The 20,848-nt window shown below is 43.9% G+C and overlaps 1 protein-coding gene across 2 annotated transcripts in view; it reads left to right on the top strand.

The window, feature by feature from the left end:
• KCNJ4 (potassium inwardly rectifying channel subfamily J member 4) overlaps window positions 1–16,450 on the top strand; it is a 236,891-nt gene extending 220,441 nt beyond the window's left edge. The window contains exon 3 of one of the 2 annotated variants that reach the window (XM_069736972.1): window positions 12,176–16,450. In XM_069736972.1, the coding sequence (XP_069593073.1) occupies window positions 12,176–13,478 (1,303 nt within the window). In that variant the 3' untranslated portion in view covers window positions 13,479–16,450. The remainder of the gene's footprint in view (window positions 1–12,175) is intronic. The other variant, XM_069736973.1, reaches the window with a different exon arrangement.
• The last annotated feature ends 4,398 nt before the right edge of the window (window positions 16,451–20,848 follow it).

Genomic DNA, 20,848 nt, shown 5'->3' with positions numbered 1-20,848 from the left:
CCGCCGGCTCAGGCAAACCCGGAGAGTCGGGCACAAAACTCCTAGACAGGGCATCCGCCTTCACATTTTTAGAGCCCGGAAGGTACAAAACCACAAAGTCAAAACGGGAGAAAAACAGCGACCAACGAGCCTGTCTAGGATTCAATCATTTGGCAGACTCAAGACAAGTCAAGTTCTTGTGATCAGTCAAGACCACCATGCGATGCTTAGCTCCTTCAAGCCAATGACGCCACTCTTCGAATGCCCACTTCATGGCCAGCAACTCTCGATTGCCAACATCATAATTACGCTCAGCAGGCGAAAACTTCCTGGAAAAGAAAGCGCATGGTTTCATCACCGAGCCATCAGAACTTCTTTGCGACAAAACAGCCCCTGCTCCAATCTCAGAAGCATCAACCTCGACCTGGAACGGGAGCGAAACATCTGGTTGGCACAACACAGGGGCAGAAGAAAAACGACGCTTCAACTCTTGAAAAGCTTCCACAGCAGCAGAAGACCAATTGACCACATCAGCACCCTTCTTGGTTAAATCAGTCAACGGTTTAGCAATACTAGAAAAATTATTGATGAAGCGACGATAAAAATTAGCAAAGCCCAGGAACTTTTGCAGACTCTTCAGAGATGTCGGCTGAGTCCAATCACAAATGGCCTGAACTTCAACAGGGTCCATCTCGATAGTAGAAGGGGAAAAAATGAAACCCAAAAATGAAACCTTCTGAACACCAAAGAGACACTTTGACCCCTTCACAAACAAAGAATTCGCACGCAGGACCTGGAACACCATTCTGACCTGCTTCACGTGAGACTCCCAATCATCCGAGAAGACCAAAATATCATCCAAGTATACAATCAGGAATTTATCCAGGTACTCTCGGAAGATGTCATGCATAAAGGACTGAAACACTGATGGAGCATTAGAAAGCCCGAATGGCATAACCAGGTACTCAAAATGGCCCTCGGGCATATTAAATGCTGTTTTCCATTCATCGCCCTGTTTAATACGCACAAGATTATACGCACCACGAAGATCTATCTTGGTGAACCAACTAGCCCCCTTAATCCGAGCAAACAAATCAGACAGCAGCGGCAAGGGGTACTGAAATTTGACTGTGATTTTATTTAGAAGGCGGTAATCAATACAAGGTCTCAACGAACCATCCTTCTTGGCCACAAAAAAGAACCCTGCCCCCAATGGCGACGACGAGGGGCGAATATGACCCTTCTCCAAGGATTCTTTTACGTAACTCCGCATAGCGGCGTGCTCAGGTACAGACAAATTAAACAGTCGACCTTTAGGAAACTTACTACCAGGAATCAAATCGATAGCACAATCAAAATCCCTATGCGGAGGTAGGGCACTGGACTTGGGCTCATCAAATACATCCCGGTAATCTGACAAGAACTCTGGGACCTCAGAAGGGGTGGATGATGAAATAGACAGAAATGGAACATTACCATGTACCCCCTGACAACCCCAGCTGGACACAGACATTGATTTCCAATCTAATACTGGGTTATGGACTTGTAGCCATGGCAACCCCAACACGACCACATCATGCAGATTCTGCAACACCAAAAAGCGAATATCCTCCTGATGCGCAGGAGCCATGCACATGGTCAGTTGGGTCCAATACTGAGGCTTATTCTTGGCCAAAGGCGTAGCATCAATTCCTCTCAATGGAATAGGATGCTGCAAGGGCTCCAAGAAAAACCCACAGCGCCTAGCAAACTCCAAGTCCATCAAATTCAGGGCAGCGCCCGAATCCACAAATGCCATGACAGAAAAGGATTGCAAAGAGCAGATCAAAGTTACGGACAAAAGAAATTTCGACTGTACCGTACCAATGGTGGCAGACCTAGCGAAACGCTTAATGCGCTTAGGACAATCAGAGATAGCATGAGTGGAATCACCACAGTAAAAACACAGCCCATTCCGTCGTCTGTGTTCTTGCTGTTCAGCTCTGGTCAAAGTCCTATTACATTGCATAGGCTCAGGTTTATACTCAGGTAATACCGCCAAATGGTGCACAGTTTTACGCTCACGCAAACGTCGATCGATCTGAATGGCCAAAGACATAGACTCATTCAGACCAGCAGGCATAGGAAATCCCACCATGACATCCTTAAGGGCTTCAGAGAGACCCTTTCTGAAAATTGCTGCCAGAGCACATTCATTCCATTGAGTGAGCACAGACCACTTCCTAAACTTCTGACAATATATCTCTACCTCATCCTGACCCTGACACAGAGCCAGCAAGATTTTCTCTGCCTGATCCACTGAATTAGATTCATCATAAAGCAACCCAAGCGCCAGAAAAAACGCATCAATATCACATAATGCAGGATCTCCTGGCGCAAGGGAAAATGCCCAGTCTTGAGGGTCGCCACGTAATAAAGAAATAATGATCTTTACTTGTTGAACTGGGTCACCAGAGGAGCGGGGTTTCAAAGCCAGAAATAGTTTACAATTATTTTTGAAATTCAGAAACTTAGCTCTATCTCTAGAAAATAACACAGGAATAGGAATTTTAGGTTCTAACATAGGATTCTGAACCACTAAATCTTGAATGTTCTGTACACTTATAGCGAGATTATCCATCAAAGAGGACAGACCTTGAATGTCCATGTCTACACCTGTGTTCTGAACCACCCTGATGCAAAGGGGAAAAGAAAGACAAAACACAGTGCAAAGAAAACAAAAATGGTCTCAGAACTTCTCTTTTCCCTCTATGGAGAAGCATTAGTACTTTGGGCCTCCAGTACTGTTATGAACAGGTGATTCAGAACCCCAATGGACCTGGTGGTTACGAGCACAGAAAATGACCTGATAGTTGCTAATCACATAGGACGAGCTCTGAGACGTGGGAACTCTGCTGACCGCAATCCCTAATCCTATCACACCACACTAGAGGTAGCCGTGGATTGCTCCTAACGCTCCCTATGCAACTCGGCACAGCCTGAGAAACTAGCTAGCCCTGAAGATAGAAAAATAAGCCTACCTTGCCTCAGAGAAATTCCCCAAAGAAAAAGGCAGCCCCCCACATATAATGACTGTGAGCAAAGATGAAAACACAAACACAGAGATGAAATAGATTTTAGCAAAGTAAGGCCCGACTTACTAAATAGACCGAGGATAGGAAAGATAGCTTTGCGGTCAGCACAAAAACCTACAAACAACCACGCAGAGGGCGCAAAAAGACCCTCCGCACCGACTAACGGTACGGAGGTGCTTCCTCTGCGTCCCAGAGCTTCCAGCAAGCAAGACAAACCAATATAGCAAGCTGGACAGAAAAAATAGCAAACAAAAGCAACACAAGCAGAACTTAGCTTATGCAGGGCAGACAGGCCACAAGAACGATCCAGGAGAGAGCAAAACCAATACTGGAACATTGACTGGAGGCCAGGAACAAAGAACTAGGTGGAGTTAAATAGAGCAGCACCTAACGACTTAACCTCGTCACCTGAGGAAGGAAACTCAGAAGCCGCAGCCCCACTCACATCCACCAGAGGAAGCTCATAGACAGAACCAGCCGAAGTACCGCTCATGACCACAGGAGGGAGCTTGACCACAGAATTCACAACAGGACGCCTCCTTGTCCCTGTCTCAGGTCTATGATTAAAAAGATCATCAGAAAGGTCTTTGTACTGTCCCCTCATATATTTATACATTAAAATAAGATCACCCCTTAGTCTTCGTTTTTCCAAACTAAATAGCCCCAAGTGTAATAACCTATCTTGGTATTGCAGACCCCCCAGTCCTCTAATAACCTTGGTCACTCTTCTCTGCACCCGCTCTAGTTCAGCTATGACTTTCTTATACACCGGAGACCAGAACTGTGCACAGTATTCGAAGTGTGGTCGAACTAGTGACTTGTATAGAGGTAAAATTATGTTCTCCTCATGTGCATCTATGCCTCTTTTAATGCATCCCATTATTTTATTTGCCTTTGAAGCAGCTGCCTGACACTGGCCACTGAACATGAGTTTGTCATCCACCCATACAATCAGGTCTTTTTCATTGATGGTTTTGCCCAGAGTTTTAGAATTAAGGGCATAGTTATACATCTTATTACTTCTACCCAAGTGCATGACCTTACATTTATCCCCATTAAAGCTCATTTGCCATTTATCAGCCCAAGCTTCTAGTTTACATAAATCATCCTGTAATATAAAATTGTCCTCCTCTGTACTGATTACCCTGCAGAGTTTAGTGTCATTTGCAAATATTGAAATTCTGCTCTGAATGCCCCCTACAAGGTCAATAATAAATATGTTAAAAAGAAGAGGGCCCAATACTGACCTCTGTGGTACCCCACTGCTAACCGCGACCCAGTCCGAGTTTGCTCCACCACCCTTTGTTTCCTATCCCTGAGCCAGCTCTTAACCCACTTACACATATTTTCCCCTATCCCCATTATTCTCATTTTATGTATCAACCTTTTGTGTGGCACCGTATCAAAAGCTTTTGAAAAGTCCTCATACACTACGTCCACTGGGTTCCCTTGGTCCAGTCCGGAACTTACCTCTTCATAGAAGCTGATCAGATTAGTCTGACATGAACCGTCCCTAGTAAACCCATGTTGGTATTGGGTCATGAGTACGGTTGAGCGAAACGGGTTGGCCATTTTCAGAAGTCGCCGACTTTTGGCAAAGTCGGGTTTCATGAAACCCGACCCGACCCTTGTGTGGGGTCGGCCATGAGGTCGGCGATCTTCTGAATCTGGTATTGGAATTCCGATACCGAGTTCCGATATGTCTGCAATATCGGAAATCGGTATCGGAATCCATATTTAAGTGTAAAATAAAGAATTAAAATAAAAAATATTGCTATACTTACCCTCTGACGCGCCCTGGTACTAACCGGCAGCCTTGCTTCCTTAGAATCAGCGCGTGAAGGGCCTTAGATGACGTCGCGGCTTGTGATTGGTCGCGCGACCGCCCATGTGACCGCTCGCGCAACCAATCACAAGCCGCGACGTCACCGAAGGTCCTTCAAGCGCTGATTCTTAGGAAGGAAGGCTGCCGGAAAGAAGCAGGGCGCGTCCGAGGGTGAGTATATACCTAATAGGAATATTCCAGAGTTTCACCATTTTGGAAAGTAGACCCCCTAAGGAACTTATCTAGCTGTGTTTTGACAGCTTTGAACCCCCAAGTGTTTCACTACAGTTTATTATGCAGAGCCGTGAAAATATATATATTTTCCCAAGGGTATCAGGAGAAATTCGACCCCAAAAGTTGTTATCCAATTTGTCCTGAGTACGCTGATACCCCATATGTGGGGAGGAACCACCGTTTGTGCGCATGGCAGAGCTCGGAAGGGAAGGAGCGCCATTTGGAATGCAGACTTAGATGGATTGGTCTGCAGGCGTCACGTTGCTTTTGCAGAGCCCCTGATGCACCTAAACAGTAGAAACCCCCCACAAGTGACACCATTTCGGAAGCTAGACCCCCTAAGGAACTTATCTAGCTGTGTTGTGAGAACTTTGAACCCCCAAGTGTTTCACTACAGTTTTTAACGCAGAGCCATGAAAATAAAAAATCATTTTTTTCCACAAAAATTATTTATTAGCCCCCAGTTTTGTATTTTTCCAAGGGTAACAAGAGAAATTGGACCCCAAAAGTTGTTGTCCAATTTGTCCTGAGTACACTGATACCCCATATGTGGGGAAGAACCACCCTTTGGGCGCATGGCTTAGCTCGGAAGGAAGGAGCGCCATTTGGAATGCAGAGCCCCTGATGCACCTAAACAGTAGAAACCCCCACAAGTGACACTATTTCGGAAACTAGACCCCCTAAGGAACTTATCTAGATGTGTTTTGACAGCTTTGAACCCCCAAGTGTTTCACTACAGTTTATAACGCAGAGTCGTGAAAATAAAAATTAATTTTGTCCCACAAAAATGTTTTTTTAGCCCCCCAAGTTTTTATTTTCCCAAGGGTAACAAGAGAAATTGGACCCCAATAGTTGTTGTCCAATTTGTCCTGAGTATGCTGATACCCCATATGTTGGGGTAAACCCCTGTTTGGGCGCACGGGAGAGCTCGGAAGGGAAGGACCACTGTTTTACTTTTTCAACGCAGAATTGGCTGGAATTGAGATCGGATGCCATGTCGCGTTTGGAGAGCCCTGATGTGCCTAAACAGTGGAAACCCCCAATTGTAACTGAAACCCTAACCCCAACACACCCATAACCCTAATCCCAACAATAACCCTAACCACACCCCTAACCCTGACACACCCCTAACCCTAATCCCAACCGTAAATGTAATCCAAACCCTAACCCTAACTTTAGCCCCAACCCTAACTTTAGCCCCAACCCTAACCCTAACTTTAGCCCCAACCCTAACCCTAGCCCCAACCCTAACCCTAGCTCCAACCCTAACCCTAGCCCTAACCCTAATGGGAAAATGGAAATAAATACATTTTTTAAATTTTTTTATGTTTCCCTAACTAAGGGGGTGATGAAGGGGGGTTTGATTTACTTTTATATCGGGTTTTCTAGCGGATTTTTATGATTGGCAGCCGTCACACACTAAAAGACGCTTTTTATTGTAAAAAAATATTTTTTGCGTTACCACATTTTGAGACCTATAATTTTTCCATATTTTTGTCCACAGAGTCATGTGAGGTCTTCTTTTTTGCGGGACGAGTTGATGTTTTTATTGGCAACATTTTCGGACACGTGACATTTTTTGATCGCTTTTTATTCCGATTTTTGTGAAGCAGAATGACCAAAAACCAGCTATTCATGAATTTCTTTTGGGGGGGGAGGGGGGCGTTTATACCGTTCCACGTTTGGTAAAATGGATAAAGCAGTTTTATTCTTCGGGTCAGTACGTTTACAGAGAATTCTCATTTATCATTTTTTTATGTTTTTGTGCTTTTTATATGATAAAAACTATTTTATAGAAAAAATAATTATTTTTGCATAGCTTTATTCTGAGGACTGTAACTTTTTTATATTTTTGCTGATGATGCTGTATGGCAGCTCATTTTTTGCAGGACAAGATGATGTTTTCAGCAGTACCATGGTTATTTATATCTGTCTTTTTGATCGTGTGTTATTCCACTTTTTGTTCGGCGGTATGATAATAAAGCGTTTTTTTGCCTGTTCTTTTTTGTTTGTTTTTTTATGGTGTTCACTGAAGGGGTTAACTAGTGGGACAGTTTTATGGGTCGGGTCGTTACAGACGCGGCGATACTAAATATGTGTACTTTTATTGTTTTTTTTTTAATTTAGATAAAGAAATGTATTTATGGTAACAATATTTTTTTTTCTTTATTTAGGAATTTTTATTTTATTTTTTTTACTCATCTAAAAAAAAATTTCTAACTTTTTTACTTTGTCCCGGGGGGACATCGCTGTATAGTGACAGATCGCTGATCTGACACTTTGCAGAGCACTGTGTCAGATCAGCAATCTGGCGTGCCCTGCTGCTTGGTTACAAGTGCCTGCTCGGGACCCGGAAGTAGTCCCTGCAGGACCCGGAAGTAGCCCCGCGGCCATTTTGGATCCGGGGCCTGCAGGGAGGAGACGCTTGGTACAAGGTGAGCACATCGCCTTGTACCAATCGTCTCAGGGAAGCACGCAGGGAGCCCCCTCCCTGCGCGATGCTTCCCTATGCCCCCGGAACACTGCGATCATGTTTGATCGTGGTGTGTCGGGGGTTAATGTGCCGGGAGCGGTCTGTGACCGCTCCTGGCACATAGTGCCGGATGTCAGCTGCGATAGGCAGCTGACACCCGGCCGCGATCGGCCGCACTCCCCCCGTGAGCGCGGCCGATCGCATATGACGTACTATCCCGTCACTGGGAATTAACACTAGGACTACTGGACTCGTGACCCCGCCTAGAACTACTGAAAGGAGTCATTTTGACTCCTTGCTTGTTTTCGTTTATTTTTAGAGTTTCATTTGTGGTTATTTATTAATAATTATATTTTTTGTAATGTATTATTATTGTGAGATCCAACAGTAATGCTTTTGATTGTTTTTTTTCTGCTTTTCTTATTTTTCTACAGAAAATAACAATAATTATAATAGACGTTTTTCAAACATTTTTTTTTATTCAAGTGCACACATATAAACAACAACTGAAGAGCAAAAAGCAGAGAAAATGTAGGTGGAGGAGCATAAAAATGAAAATATGGCGCAGAATTCACCTTCTAAACATTTGGTGTTTCGCATTTTAGGCATTGCCTTTGATTTATGGCAGTACATTGCCCACACAAAGACTTACAACAAGTCTTACAATTGCCGACAGATCTATTTTTCTTGCACTTTTCTTTGATCTGGCAAAATTTTGTTTGAACCATCACTTCTGAACATGTAGAAACTTGGGACGTGGAACCCTTTTCCCTATCTGTGACATAAGGACCACTCAACTCTCTCACAAGCGTTTGCAAAAATGCCTTGCGTGACATTTTTTGGTGGGTAATCTCCTTGAATATTATACATGCATTTATACCCGCAAAGTCTAAGGCATTTTCAAATGCATGAACAGGCCATCTCCTTGTGGATGTTCGTGTGGTATATTTTCGTGCCATCTGATCCACTACATCTACTCCATATTTTGTTTCATTGTAAAACTTTACCGTTTCTGGAGTTTTTTTAGCGGAATCAGACGCAACAACAACATCTGGATGGACGGAATTCAAAATGACAACATTTTTGTTGGGCTTTCCTTGATATACTGTAAGTGTAAAATTGTCTTCATTTCTAAACACTTTAGTATTTCTAAACACTTTAGTGTTGTACAATTCCTCTTTCATGGATTTTATTTCTTTAGGCACTTCTCGCCTTATCTTATTCAGTGTTCCCACGATGGTTGTTCCTTTGCTTTTTAGCTGTTTAGCTAATTTTAATGAAGTAAAATAATTATCGGTTGTAACATTGCGACCTTTTTTCAAAAACGGGTCCAATAACTTCATTACCACATGGTCAGCTAAACGGTCCTCAGCACGGCGTGTGTCATCTTTACCTAGATAAGGGAAGCCATTTGCCAGATATTTGCTCTCCTTATCAACAGCTAGCCAATATTTGTGGCCATATTTATCTGGTTTGGAAGGCATGTACTGCGTGAATGGACACCTAGTTTTGCTTGGGAAAAGTTGCTCATCCACCGTTATGTATGGGCCAGGTTTGTAACACGCAATACAATTTTCAATAAACCTGTCCCACACAGTAGAAAATAGAGCAAACTTGTCCGTTTGCAGTCTCTCCGATCGAGTAGATTTCTCATCAAATCTGAGAAACCTCATAATTTCAAAAAAGCAGTCCCTAGACATTGTCGCTTTGCAAAACGGTATTCCCCAGTCATTACACCAAATACTGCTAATCGAGTGACGGTTCGTGCCAGATATTCCACGAGCATAGAATATCGCAATGAATGCATCTAGCTCCTCATCAGATAGAGTAAACTGTAAATTATTGTTCCTGCATGCTTCTGCAAGCGTACAGTTCTTTATATGTGTCAATATATATGAATCAAAAAATAAACGCCATGCGCTCAAAGGACTATCGATAATGATATTTGTTCTGGCGTATCCTGTAGGGCCAGGTGCTTCTCGAAGAATATTTTGGCTGTCACGCCTACCAGGCAAGTGTTGTCCAATTTCAACAGGTTTCCATTGAATACCATCCCCTGAAACTAGTATTCCTTCAGATTCACCTTCTCTGGTGTTTGTTGTTGCATTACCTTCGCCGCCATCGTTATCTGTTGTTCTTTCATTTCTGGGACGTTTTGCTGATTTTTTTCTGTCCACGACCAGGAGGATGGTCACAAGGCAACATAACTGCATGAGCCTGATCCCCAGTTGATGTGCTTGGAATATCTGGAAAAAAGTTGATGAATATTTAGAATTTTGTTTTGTAAGGGTCCGTGCACACTGGCTGGATTAGCGGCGGAATATCCGACCGGATATTATCACCACAATCCGGCCCGTACCTGCCCGCTCAGGTACAGAGCGGAGTTTCATACCTGAAGCTCCGCTCCGAACCCCGGGCTGGAGCCGCTGTCTGGGACTGAGCCGTGCTCGAGCGTAAGCAAGCGCTGCTCTGTCCCTGACAGCGGCTCCAGCCCGGGGTTCGGAGCGGAGCTTCAGGCATGAGCGGGCAGGTACGGCCTGTATTGCGACAAGAATATCCAGATGGCTATTCAGCCAGAATTCTGCTAGTGTGCACAGGCCCTAACTCAGTGTGTGGAAGAACAAATAAATACACATAACTACTTACCTTCTGGATTTGTTCCTTCTGAGTCTTCAGATTCACTTGATATGTTCTGAGGAATTAAATCTTCATCACTGTCAGAATCAAATACATTTTCCTGCAATTCGGATTCCGATTCATCCTCCGGTATGGATTGCAAAGTAGCCAGAATATCCTGAGGCTTTATCAAATGTCTTCTCTCCATATTCCTCACAAATTCCATAATTCTATATAGTTCCCTGCTGAAAAATAGAAATGAAATGAAAACTAAAAGAAATAATAACTGTTCTGCCACCTTCAAAAGTAGGTGGGCTGAATCAGTTGACAGACAGCTAAACTATTTCATAACAATTCATACCTGTATGAGTCTTCAGAGCTCGTATGTCTGCGTCTGTTCTCTTTGTCTCTTCAGCTGAACTGAAAGTAAAGTTACTATCCAGAATACTGTCTCCTGCTAGGACCTTAGAAAAACACCACCCTTCATTAGCATAAGATAAGAGCCTAGAGTAAACAAGCTATTTTGTTCAGCATTACACAGTAATACAAGCAGGTAAAACACAAGGAAAATGTGAAAAGTTGACATGTAAATTGAACTACATCTATATGAACATCAGGGTAAATAAGACAGAGTGAAAAAATTATGCACAAAACTTTATAGCAACATTTAGTGACAAAAGGACCTCAAAATATAGTAGGGAGTCAAAATGACTCCCTTCAGTAGTTCTTGGTAAATTTTGAAAAAAACGCGCAAATTTTTTACCAAAATTATTTATTCTCACAAAATCTTTTTTCACATCATATTTGAGGAAAAGTCACCGAGTTTCAAGCCGGAATTCTGAAAAATGTAGTCACAGAAGAGAAATAAAAAACGAAAGGAGTCAAAATGACTCCATCAGTAGTTCTAGTGTTAAGTCCCAGGTCACCTTGATGGGATAGTACGTCATATGGGATTAAGGGGTTAAAGATTAAAAATAATGGTCTATCAATGACTGTACTGTAGATCCTGCAGTACTCGGGGGGTGTATCCCATCCTGGCTCGGAGATTTGTCAATTTTAGTGATTTTTTAGATGCCGCCGCACTTTCTGCTGGGTTAAGCAGGTGACATTTAATGACACTAGTCATTTTGTCTGCCATGGGATTTTCTTGTGTAAATACTGATGAAAAAAAGTTATTTAGCATATTGGCTTTTTCCTCATCCTCATCCACCATTTCACCCAGACTATTTTTAAGGGGGCCAACACTATCATTTTTTAGTTTCTTACTATTTACTTAGTTAAAGAATATTTTGGGATTATTTTTACTCTCCCTGGCAATGAGTCTCTCTGTCTCAATCTTTGTTGCTGAAGGCTGAAATCACAAAATGTCGACCTGAAATGTAATTCCACCACAGCTTTTCATGGATGAGATGGATATCACTACGTCCAGGCAGCCCCCCTCCCCACAGGAGGTAAGGTTATGCTCTTTGTAGTTTCCTTCACTCCTATAGAAACTGAAAGGAGTTAGGAAAAAAGTGTCACAGGTCCATCTCACAGGCCTGGTCTGGTTAATGGCCAAGCACTTGTATTGATCCGTAGTCAATCAAAGGCAGCAGTGTGATCATTATTACTCCCTGCTTTAAGTGATTTCTCAATCCACTTCTGGATTCTGATGTTCCATGTTCCTTTGATTTAATAATTTTTTTTACAGATTTTCTTAAAGAGATAAAGTACAGGACTGCCATCCAATATTTCTTTCATATCTTGTACATATTTCATAAATGTCTAAAATTAGAATAATTCTAGGCCACGTTATCTTAATATTGTGAGTAATGTGCTAATATTAAAGATGTCCTCGTTAGTTTGGGGAAGTAAAAATCTAACAAATGAAATCAATACAAATGTAGAAATTTTGAAAGTAAAATTACATTTAAGGCTAATGAACTTATAAATAATTTAAAATAGTTAAATTAACTTTTTTTTTGTCTTCTACAGTAGGTACAGCATTGTGTCAACAGATGAAGAAGGTCTCCGCATGCCATCTATGGGTCTCAATGGTCACTGGGCCTCATCACTCCACCACCCTCATTCAAGACGGAAACGGCGTAATCGTTTTGTTAAAAAGAATGGTCAATGTAATGTCTACTTTGCCAATCTCAGCAACAAATCCCAACGCTACATGGCTGACATTTTCACCACATGTGTGGATACCCGTTGGCGCTACATGCTGCTCATCTTTTCTGCCGCTTTCTTAGCTTCTTGGCTTTTCTTCGCCTTCCTGTTCTGGTGCATTGCTTTCCTCCATGGGGATTTAGGTGTTGGTTCAATTCCTGCTGGAAGATCAGGCCCACCAAAACCATGCCTAATGCATGTTAATAGCTTTGTGGAAGCTTTCCTTTTCTCTGTAGAGACACAGACCACTATAGGGTATGGATTCCGTTGTGTTACTGATGAATGCCCTTTAGCCATTCTAGCCGTTGTGGCACAATCAATCCTTGGCTGCCTCATTGACTCTTTTATGATTGGAACAATAATGGCCAAGATGGCTAGACCAAAAAAACGGGCTCAAACTCTGCTCTTCAGTCATCACGCTGTAATTGCCCTAAGAGATGGTAAACTGTGCCTAATGTGGAGGGTTGGTAATTTGCGCAAAAGTCACATTGTAGAAGCTCATGTAAGAGCTCAGCTGATCCGGCCATATGTTACTCAAGAGGGTGAGTACCTCCCTGTTGATCAGCGAGACCTGAATGTAGGTTATGACAGTGGACTGGATCGTATATTTCTAGTTTCCCCCATAATTATTGTCCATGAGATTGATGAGGAGAGCCCGTTATATTCAATGGGAAAGGAGCAGCTGGAGGGGGAGGACTTTGAAATTGTCGTAATCTTGGAAGGCATGGTTGAGGCCACAGCTATGACAACACAGGCTCGCAGCTCATATCTAGCCAGTGAGATTCGTTGGGGACACAGATTTGAGCCTGTTGTATTTGAGGAGAAGAATCATTATAAAGTCGACTATTCGCACTTTCATAAAACATACCAGGTGCCAGGAACCCCTTTGTGCAGCGCACGTGAACTTCATGAGAGTCGCATAACCGCTTTGCCTTCCCCAAGCGCCTTCTGCTATGAAAACGAGCTGGCTCTCCTAAGCCAGGAGGAAGATGAGGATGAAGAAGCTATTGGTGGTGCTCCCGATGAAGGGGTCATCCATGTTATGGGAAGTCATCTAGAACTAGATCGCCTTCAGGCTTCCATGGCACTAGACAATATTTCATACAGAAGAGAATCGGCCATATGACGGCTAGGAATGACAGTAATTCCCGACGACAATGTCTATCAGGATTATGGTGTGGTTATACTTTGCGTGTCTGAAGACTCTATACCCTATAAAGAACTTTTAAAATGCAAAATATTTTATTGGAAAGACATTGACTTTTCCAGCAGAGAGTTTTACAATTATAAAAGTATGCTCTGTATGTTGAGCTTATTTCCATTTCTTTCTTGTGGGGAGACAGAGAGGGAACTTTCAGTGTATAGAAATATTTTGTACAGACACAAGTGAGAAATAAACCTTTAATCTGTGCTCTTCCAAATCCAGATCTTCTGAGATATTTACCAAATGTGCATACAGTAACGTTACAAAATACCACTAGGCTCTGTTCACACTATCGTCAGAGGCTTGGCGGTGTCGGAAAGAAATATAGCGGCCTGTATTAAGGAAAATCACAACAGAAGTCATCATAAGTCAACGAGGTCCATCAGGCACCATGTGTAAAATTTGCGAACTAGGTTTAAAAGGAATTTTCCTGTGCTTAAAGGGAACCTATCACTAGGCTGCTCTTAGGAACAAGCTTGCAGCAGTACCAGGCAAAGCCCCTTCATATTTATTATCAAAAGTGTACCCAGAGGTTGAAACTCCACCAAATATTGAAAACCTATCCTAAGTACAGGCCTTTAATACAGTTTTCAAAGTTCCATTGTTGCCCCTGATGTATGAAATTAATAATTTAAGTCCATTTGACTAATTATAAAATTTTGCCCATTGTATACTTTAAATATCTTCAAAGAGGATATCTGGGACTTTGTGAAAAACAAAAAATGTGGCTAAGAACTAACACATGTTGTACCCAGCACAGCTCATCGCCGGCACCAAGCAGTCTCCTGCCGACGATTCAGCTTCTTCTGACGTCACGTCAACAGAGCTTCTTTTCCATCCTGCTCTGTCGACGGGGCGTGGCTTCCAACATCATTTTGATTGACAGTTGGCTCCCCCAGTTAGTCATAGGGAATCCGTCTGTAAATCAGAATGATGACGAAGTCCTGCCCCATCGACAGAGTGGAGCAGAAAAGAAGGTGCCACTCTGTGAACGTGACATCAGCACGGGCAGCTGAATGGCTGGCAGGAGCTGTCTGTGGCTCTGCGCTGGACACAACAGGCAGTAGGTAGCAATTACCTACCTCTTTAAAAAAAGAAATGGTAAAAGAAAAGGTAAAACTCTTTGGATCTCTGTTTTAAAGGCTTCAATTAGGATTAAAAAAAAAAAAGCTGTCTTACGTGGAAACAGTAAGTGGCAACACTTTCATAGTAGCGTGATTTCCTCTTAGATAAGTATCAGCTTAAGGTAGATTTCTTCTTTATCTAATTTCAGCGATGACAGTATTTAGCTGGCATAATGAATTTGTAGTGCAGTACAAAATGCCGTATTTCTTTACACTAATGTCTCACTCTTATCTTCTAATGTCTCTGAATTTGTGAAGTTGCCATGCAGGTAAAGGGAACCTGTCAGCAGGCTCTTGCTACTTAATCAAAGAGCAGCATAATGTAGAGATAGAGACCCTGATTTCAGTTATGTGTCACTTACTGGGCATCTTTCTATAGTTTTAATATAATCATTGTTTATCAGCAGGAGATTAACACCAGATCACTAGTAATCTGGCAAACAGGTAGTCCAACCATGCCACCACCACTGATTGGCAGCTTTCTGTCCATACCTAATGTAAATAGAAAGCTGCCAATCAGTGGTGTGGGCAGGGTTATACAGAACTCAGCATTCAGAGAACTGCTCGATCTGCAGCAGATGATACTGTGATTTTATCAAAACTGCAGCACGCAGCCCAGGATTTGACACATCATTGGAATCAGGATATTTGCCCTTATATCATGCCGCTTTGAGATGAGGTAGGAAAATCCTGATGATAGATTCTCTTTAAGATAATATTGCAGTATTATGATCTGAGCAGACCCTGAATCCTAAAAACCCAAACTGGATGATCTCTTCCCATAAATGAGCACTAATTTCTACGTACAGACATGTGCCAAAAGTCAGTCCACCACTAGTAGTTGAGGACTTGCATGGACATCTACGTGGTTCCACAGACTTTTTAATACCAAACATAGAAAAAGTATTTTTTATACCATATTTTAACCATCATGGAATAAATGTTTAACAGGCTTCTTCTAATTTTCCCCCATTTTCATATGTCCTAACTCTTTCTAACTATTAACTAACAGTTTTCTAATATACTCCTATTGCCAGCTTTGCTCTTGTAAGTTCATCTCACTGTAAGTCGTATATCCTTTTGTTGTGATTCTGGCTCTTCTACTTCTGGTCTGGGCCCCGGAATTGTACAAACTGAGCAGCATGCGTCACTGGCGGTCGCGGGGCTACGTCTCGGTGAGTGACAGCATTCGGAGCACGCATGCCCAGATCAGGCTTCACCCTCCTCCTCTGCCTAGATCCTGCTGATGCTTTGGAGTGCCATGCCTTCAGCTGGCAAGTGCTGCTTGTTATTAGGAACGAAAGGCACTTCAAAGTGACGTCTGATCTGAGCATGCGTACTCAGACTAATGTCACTCACCGAGGTGACGTGCGCTGCTCAGTTCGTCCGATTCTGGTTTCCAGACCAGAAGTAGCTAAGCCAGAATCACAAAAGAGGAAAATAGTCGCCACACAGAGATGAGCTTACAGGTAATAGGACTATACGTGAAAACTGATATTTAGAAAGGACATCTGGGAGGGGTGAAATTAATAGTGGAAAACCTCTTTAAATCATATGGCATTAGGTCTGCATTCCTGACTATGTTTAATTTCTAAGTACAGGTCAATTAGAACTTGTTTACTGCATTGTTCACACAGGGTGACAAAACTGTATTGGGGACATAATGACTGATTGTTAATACTAATGTCCTGCCCCATACAGAGCATATGTTTACACATGAGACTGTGCTGCCGAGAACAACGAATTTATGCCTGCATAAATGATCCAATCAAATTGTTTGTTGATCATTTGTTGACTGACCTGCATCATGTGTACACGGGCCAATGTGAAACGTCTGTTTGCCAATTATCAGCCTGTGTGAATGGCCATTTAAATAATGATCGTCTTGAAAGGAAATTATATTAAGTGTTGGAAGATAATATTTTTACACTGTTGTGGCTGTAATAGTAATATAGTCAATAGTCTTATAATCATGTGCTTCAGTTGTCCACGTAAATAGATAATCAGCCAAAACGGTTCACATGAAATATAAGGTAAGTTAATTTTTGTTAATTAATTTCAAAAGTGACATTAACATTCCAATTATTTTTAAATTATGGCAACAAAGCTCCAGGTGATGTTAATAACCCTGCACAAATAAAGTAACAAGTACTGTATATACTCGAGTATAAGCCAAGGCACCTAGTTTTGCCACAGAAAACTGAGTAAACTTATTGACCCGAGTATAAGCTGGGTATGCATTGTCCCTTCATCCCTGTCCTGGTATGCGTGGCACCCCCGTCCTGTCCTAGTATGCATGGCTCCCCCCGTCGCTGTCCTGGTATGCGTGGCTCCCCCGTCCTGTCCTAGTATGCATGGCTCCCCCCGTCGTTGTCCTGGTATGCGTGGCTCCCCCTGTCCTGTCCTGGTATGCGTGGCTCCCCCCGTCGCTGTCCTGGTATGCGTGGCTCCCCCGTCGCTGTCCTGGTATGCGTGGCTCCCCCGTCGCTGTCCTGGTATGCATGGCTCCCCCGTCGCTGTCCTGGTATGCGTGGCTCCCCCCTCCCATCCTTGTATGTGTGAGTGAGCGCCGGAGCCGTAGTTGTGGCTGAGAATATCGGATCTTACGCGCCCTGGTCTCCCTTCACATACAAAGACCGTACTTTAGTCAGTGTACTTACCTGTCTGCTCTCTGTACCTTCAGTTTCTCCTCTAAGTTGCTGAAAGCCTTCTCCATACGTTTGCGCACAAACAGAGACACAGTACAGTTGTAACTTAAAATGTAGAACATTACATTTTCCTCTTCGCAGCACATCCTCATTATATACAACAGGTTTCCATACAATCCTCATTCTCCACTTTCCCTGCACTTCTTCCTACGTCCTTCAGTACGTGCCTGGGTCCTACCATCTCTTGCAGTATCGCAGCGTCCTCCCTGTTCAGACACACTACGCTCAGGAGTTCCCTCGTCCCCTTTGCCCGGATCTGAGGGCATCTGCCCATGCAGTGAGCTGCCACATTATAGACCCACCTGCGCCCCCATACTGTTGTTACCTCCACTGTAGCTTCCATCCCACCACTGCTGTCACACTGTTGCTAAGGCTGTACTTCTGGCCCACTGGGCCCTGGAAGGCTGGGTTCCTAGCTTTGAACGTTGCGGAGCTACTGGGTAGCTTGGGCTCTAAAGCCCACCCAAGCTGTCCGGGCTCTTGAGCCCCTCTGCCTCTAACCAGTAAACTGTTCCTGCCTTACCCCAGTTAACTCCTCCTATGATCAACTATTAATTATACTAAGATGTCATGACCTATCTAGTGGCCCGATTAAGGTACTACACTGTCCTTGGACAACTATGGAAAAACTGTACTCAATATTATAAAACATTCATATAGCAGCAAACAGTTAGAAAACACTATATACATAGCAGATTGAAATCACATTTGCATAGTGCGGTTATACTCTCACTAAATTAAAAACCGGGAAGTGCTTAAATGGGTAGGGGGTGTACTAGTCCTTGCAACCCCTTACATTCCCCCTTCCTTTAACAATGGTTGTCCCTGACCATTCACACATAAAACTTTATTAAAGACAGCATATACTCCATGCAGCGAGACAAAAGAGATTAATATACACTGCTTAACGTGAGCAAAGTCCATTTTTAACGATGCTTGAGAGTCTCTTCTCCCTAAAGGGATGCCTGGCACTCAGTCCTCCAGATGATTCCCGCAGGATATAATCCAAAATATTTTACATGCACATGACCTTCCCGTAAGGTCAACAGTCCTTCGGGAAGGCTTTCCCCTCTCTTTAAAACTGAGCACTGTACTTGATTGACAGGTGCACTGCCTGTCCTGAGTACAGTCTGTTGCCGCAGTTGCACACAGTCTGTGATACAGTTCCAGGGTGGCAAATTCCTGCTTTCCAGCAGAAAAGGCGCAACAGGCGCAATAAAACTAAAAATCAACACAACAGTTACTCCTGGCCGTACCAGTCGTATTACCCCCGACTCTGGGAGTGTTCCAGGGCTCCTCTGCCCACTGGGATGTGAAACAGTCCCATATATCTCCTTATTTTATCCAATGCTATATGGTGCAACGAGCACAACTTTCTTTCCTTCAACAAGTTTTCACAGTTTAACAACACACGTCTCGTGTCATGTTGTGCGCCCTTGGACTCAGGGCCCTGGTTCGGGCCGACTGACTCTGCAGCCACAAGAGCTATGGTCTGCCAGGTTAGCACAGAGGCAGAGCTGGATTGAGCAGTGGCCCAGACACAGGGAGCTGACTGGGTCTGTTCTGGGACTGCATACTGCTCTGGATCTTCCCCTTGGCACAAGGTCACAGCCACCGCGAAGCATCCATACGAGCTGTCTTCTTTGATAAAGGAAACCCAATCCCCTCATCCGGGGGTCTGCAATACTTTATGAAAGCGGCATTGACGTAGACTTTATCATTTGTGCCTAACCCCTGTATTAAACCATATCCATGGTCAATGTCTGCAAAAACTAATTGCGCACAAGTACATTGCCCAGCCATAGCACCTCTCCCCAGGTTGGCGCAGCTCTGTCTATACTTCCTTCTCACGTTGTTTCTTGCGTTCGATAACACCTGCAATCCAGGTGGCCTGAGATGGAAATGGGCCCCCCGTCGCCTGATGAAATCATGATGAGCCAAGAGTCAGGTCACCACTGGATGGGGGTTGGGCCCCCAGTGTTTGATGAGCAGGTGGCAGGCCTTGAGGTGCAGGACCACTGCACAGAGGCTCACTCTCTGGAACGGTAGGCCGTGCAACAGACCGGCATTCCGTGGTGAGGGGTCGGGGCATGGGCCAGCCTTCTGTGGTCAAGGGGCAAGGTCCACTCACCATCTCTAATTCCAACAGCCTGACCGCGCTCATCCCGTGACCACCTGATCCCTCTGTGGACACAGCCGTGCACGCCGACTCCCGATGCTGAAGTACTGGCTCAGCCTTCAATTCCAGTGTGGGAATCTCCACGGCTGTTGCTTTTTCTGGTTGTGGAAGCACTGGCTCCAGACGAAGGGGTTCTGGCACCGCCGGTTGCCAGCAGCACTCCTCCGCAGGTACTGTGGTTTGGTCTGGGTGGAATTCATTGTCGACTTCTCTTAATTCTCCGGGTCGGGCCTTCTTCTCTTCTTACCGCCATTTCCACTCTATATGGCCTATGCACCTGCAATGATGGGTACAGAAATGGTCCATCGCTGCCGGTGCTGTGTCTGACGTCTCCTTCTCATTCGTGCCCATGATGGGTGGACCTGGAGACACCACCTCTGGGTCGGCACGCCCACCAAGGCTTTGATCACAGTCATTGTTCTCCTCTTTGGCGCCATTCTCGACCATCTTTAAAGCCGCCATCCTGTTTACAAATAAAGGGTCGGTTACTTTCAAAATTTCAGTCACGTCTATTACATTAGTCACTTTTGGGATAACAGCATTTTCATGTTTCACGGCATCCCCACTTTGCATGGCTGCGGGATCCTGCCGACTACGCCAAGTGTGAGAGAGTGTCAGAGCCGCAGTCATGGCTGAGAATATTGGCTCTTGTGCTCCCTGGTCTTCCTTCACATATAAAGACTGTACTTTAGTCAGTGTACTTGTCTCTCTGCACCTTCAGGATCTCTTATAAGTTGCTGAAGGCGTTCTCCACACGTTTGCACACAGAGACATAGTCCATTTGTAACTTAAAACGTAGAACTTTACTTTTACTCCATCAGAAAGAACGTCAGTGGTAAGTCATTATCTGTAACTGTGCAGTGATCTATGTTCCGTAGGACTGGTAGTGATGGTCTTTGTGGAGTTTTTTTTAGTTACAGGGGGATCATCGGCTGAGGTTCTTATACACGCAATTACAGTGCCACACCGTAGTTGTAGTCAGGGGTTAGGGGCCCACTCAGATATCTCGCCCCCCCTGAGCTGAACCCCTAGCTACGCCTCTGGCTACAAGTGTCGAATTCCTTGTGTAAAGCCACTCATGATCAATATACAACGCCAGAAGCGTCTTACCTGGGCCAAGGAGAAAAAGAACTGGACTGTTGCTCATTGGTCTAAGGTGTTGTTTTTAGATGAAAGTACCGTATTTTTTGGACTATAAGATGCACTTTTTTACTCCAAAAAGTCGGAATATACTTACAAATAGTCCGGCGGCAGGAGTCGGGTGATTCTGCGGCAGTCCCA

This window comes from Ranitomeya imitator, chromosome 8 (genome assembly GCF_032444005.1).
Source record: "Ranitomeya imitator isolate aRanImi1 chromosome 8, aRanImi1.pri, whole genome shotgun sequence".
In the NCBI taxonomy this organism is placed as follows: Eukaryota; Metazoa; Chordata; class Amphibia; order Anura; family Dendrobatidae; genus Ranitomeya; species Ranitomeya imitator.
Note: the sequence above shows the minus strand (reverse complement) of the source record. Positions and strands in the feature narration are given on the sequence as shown.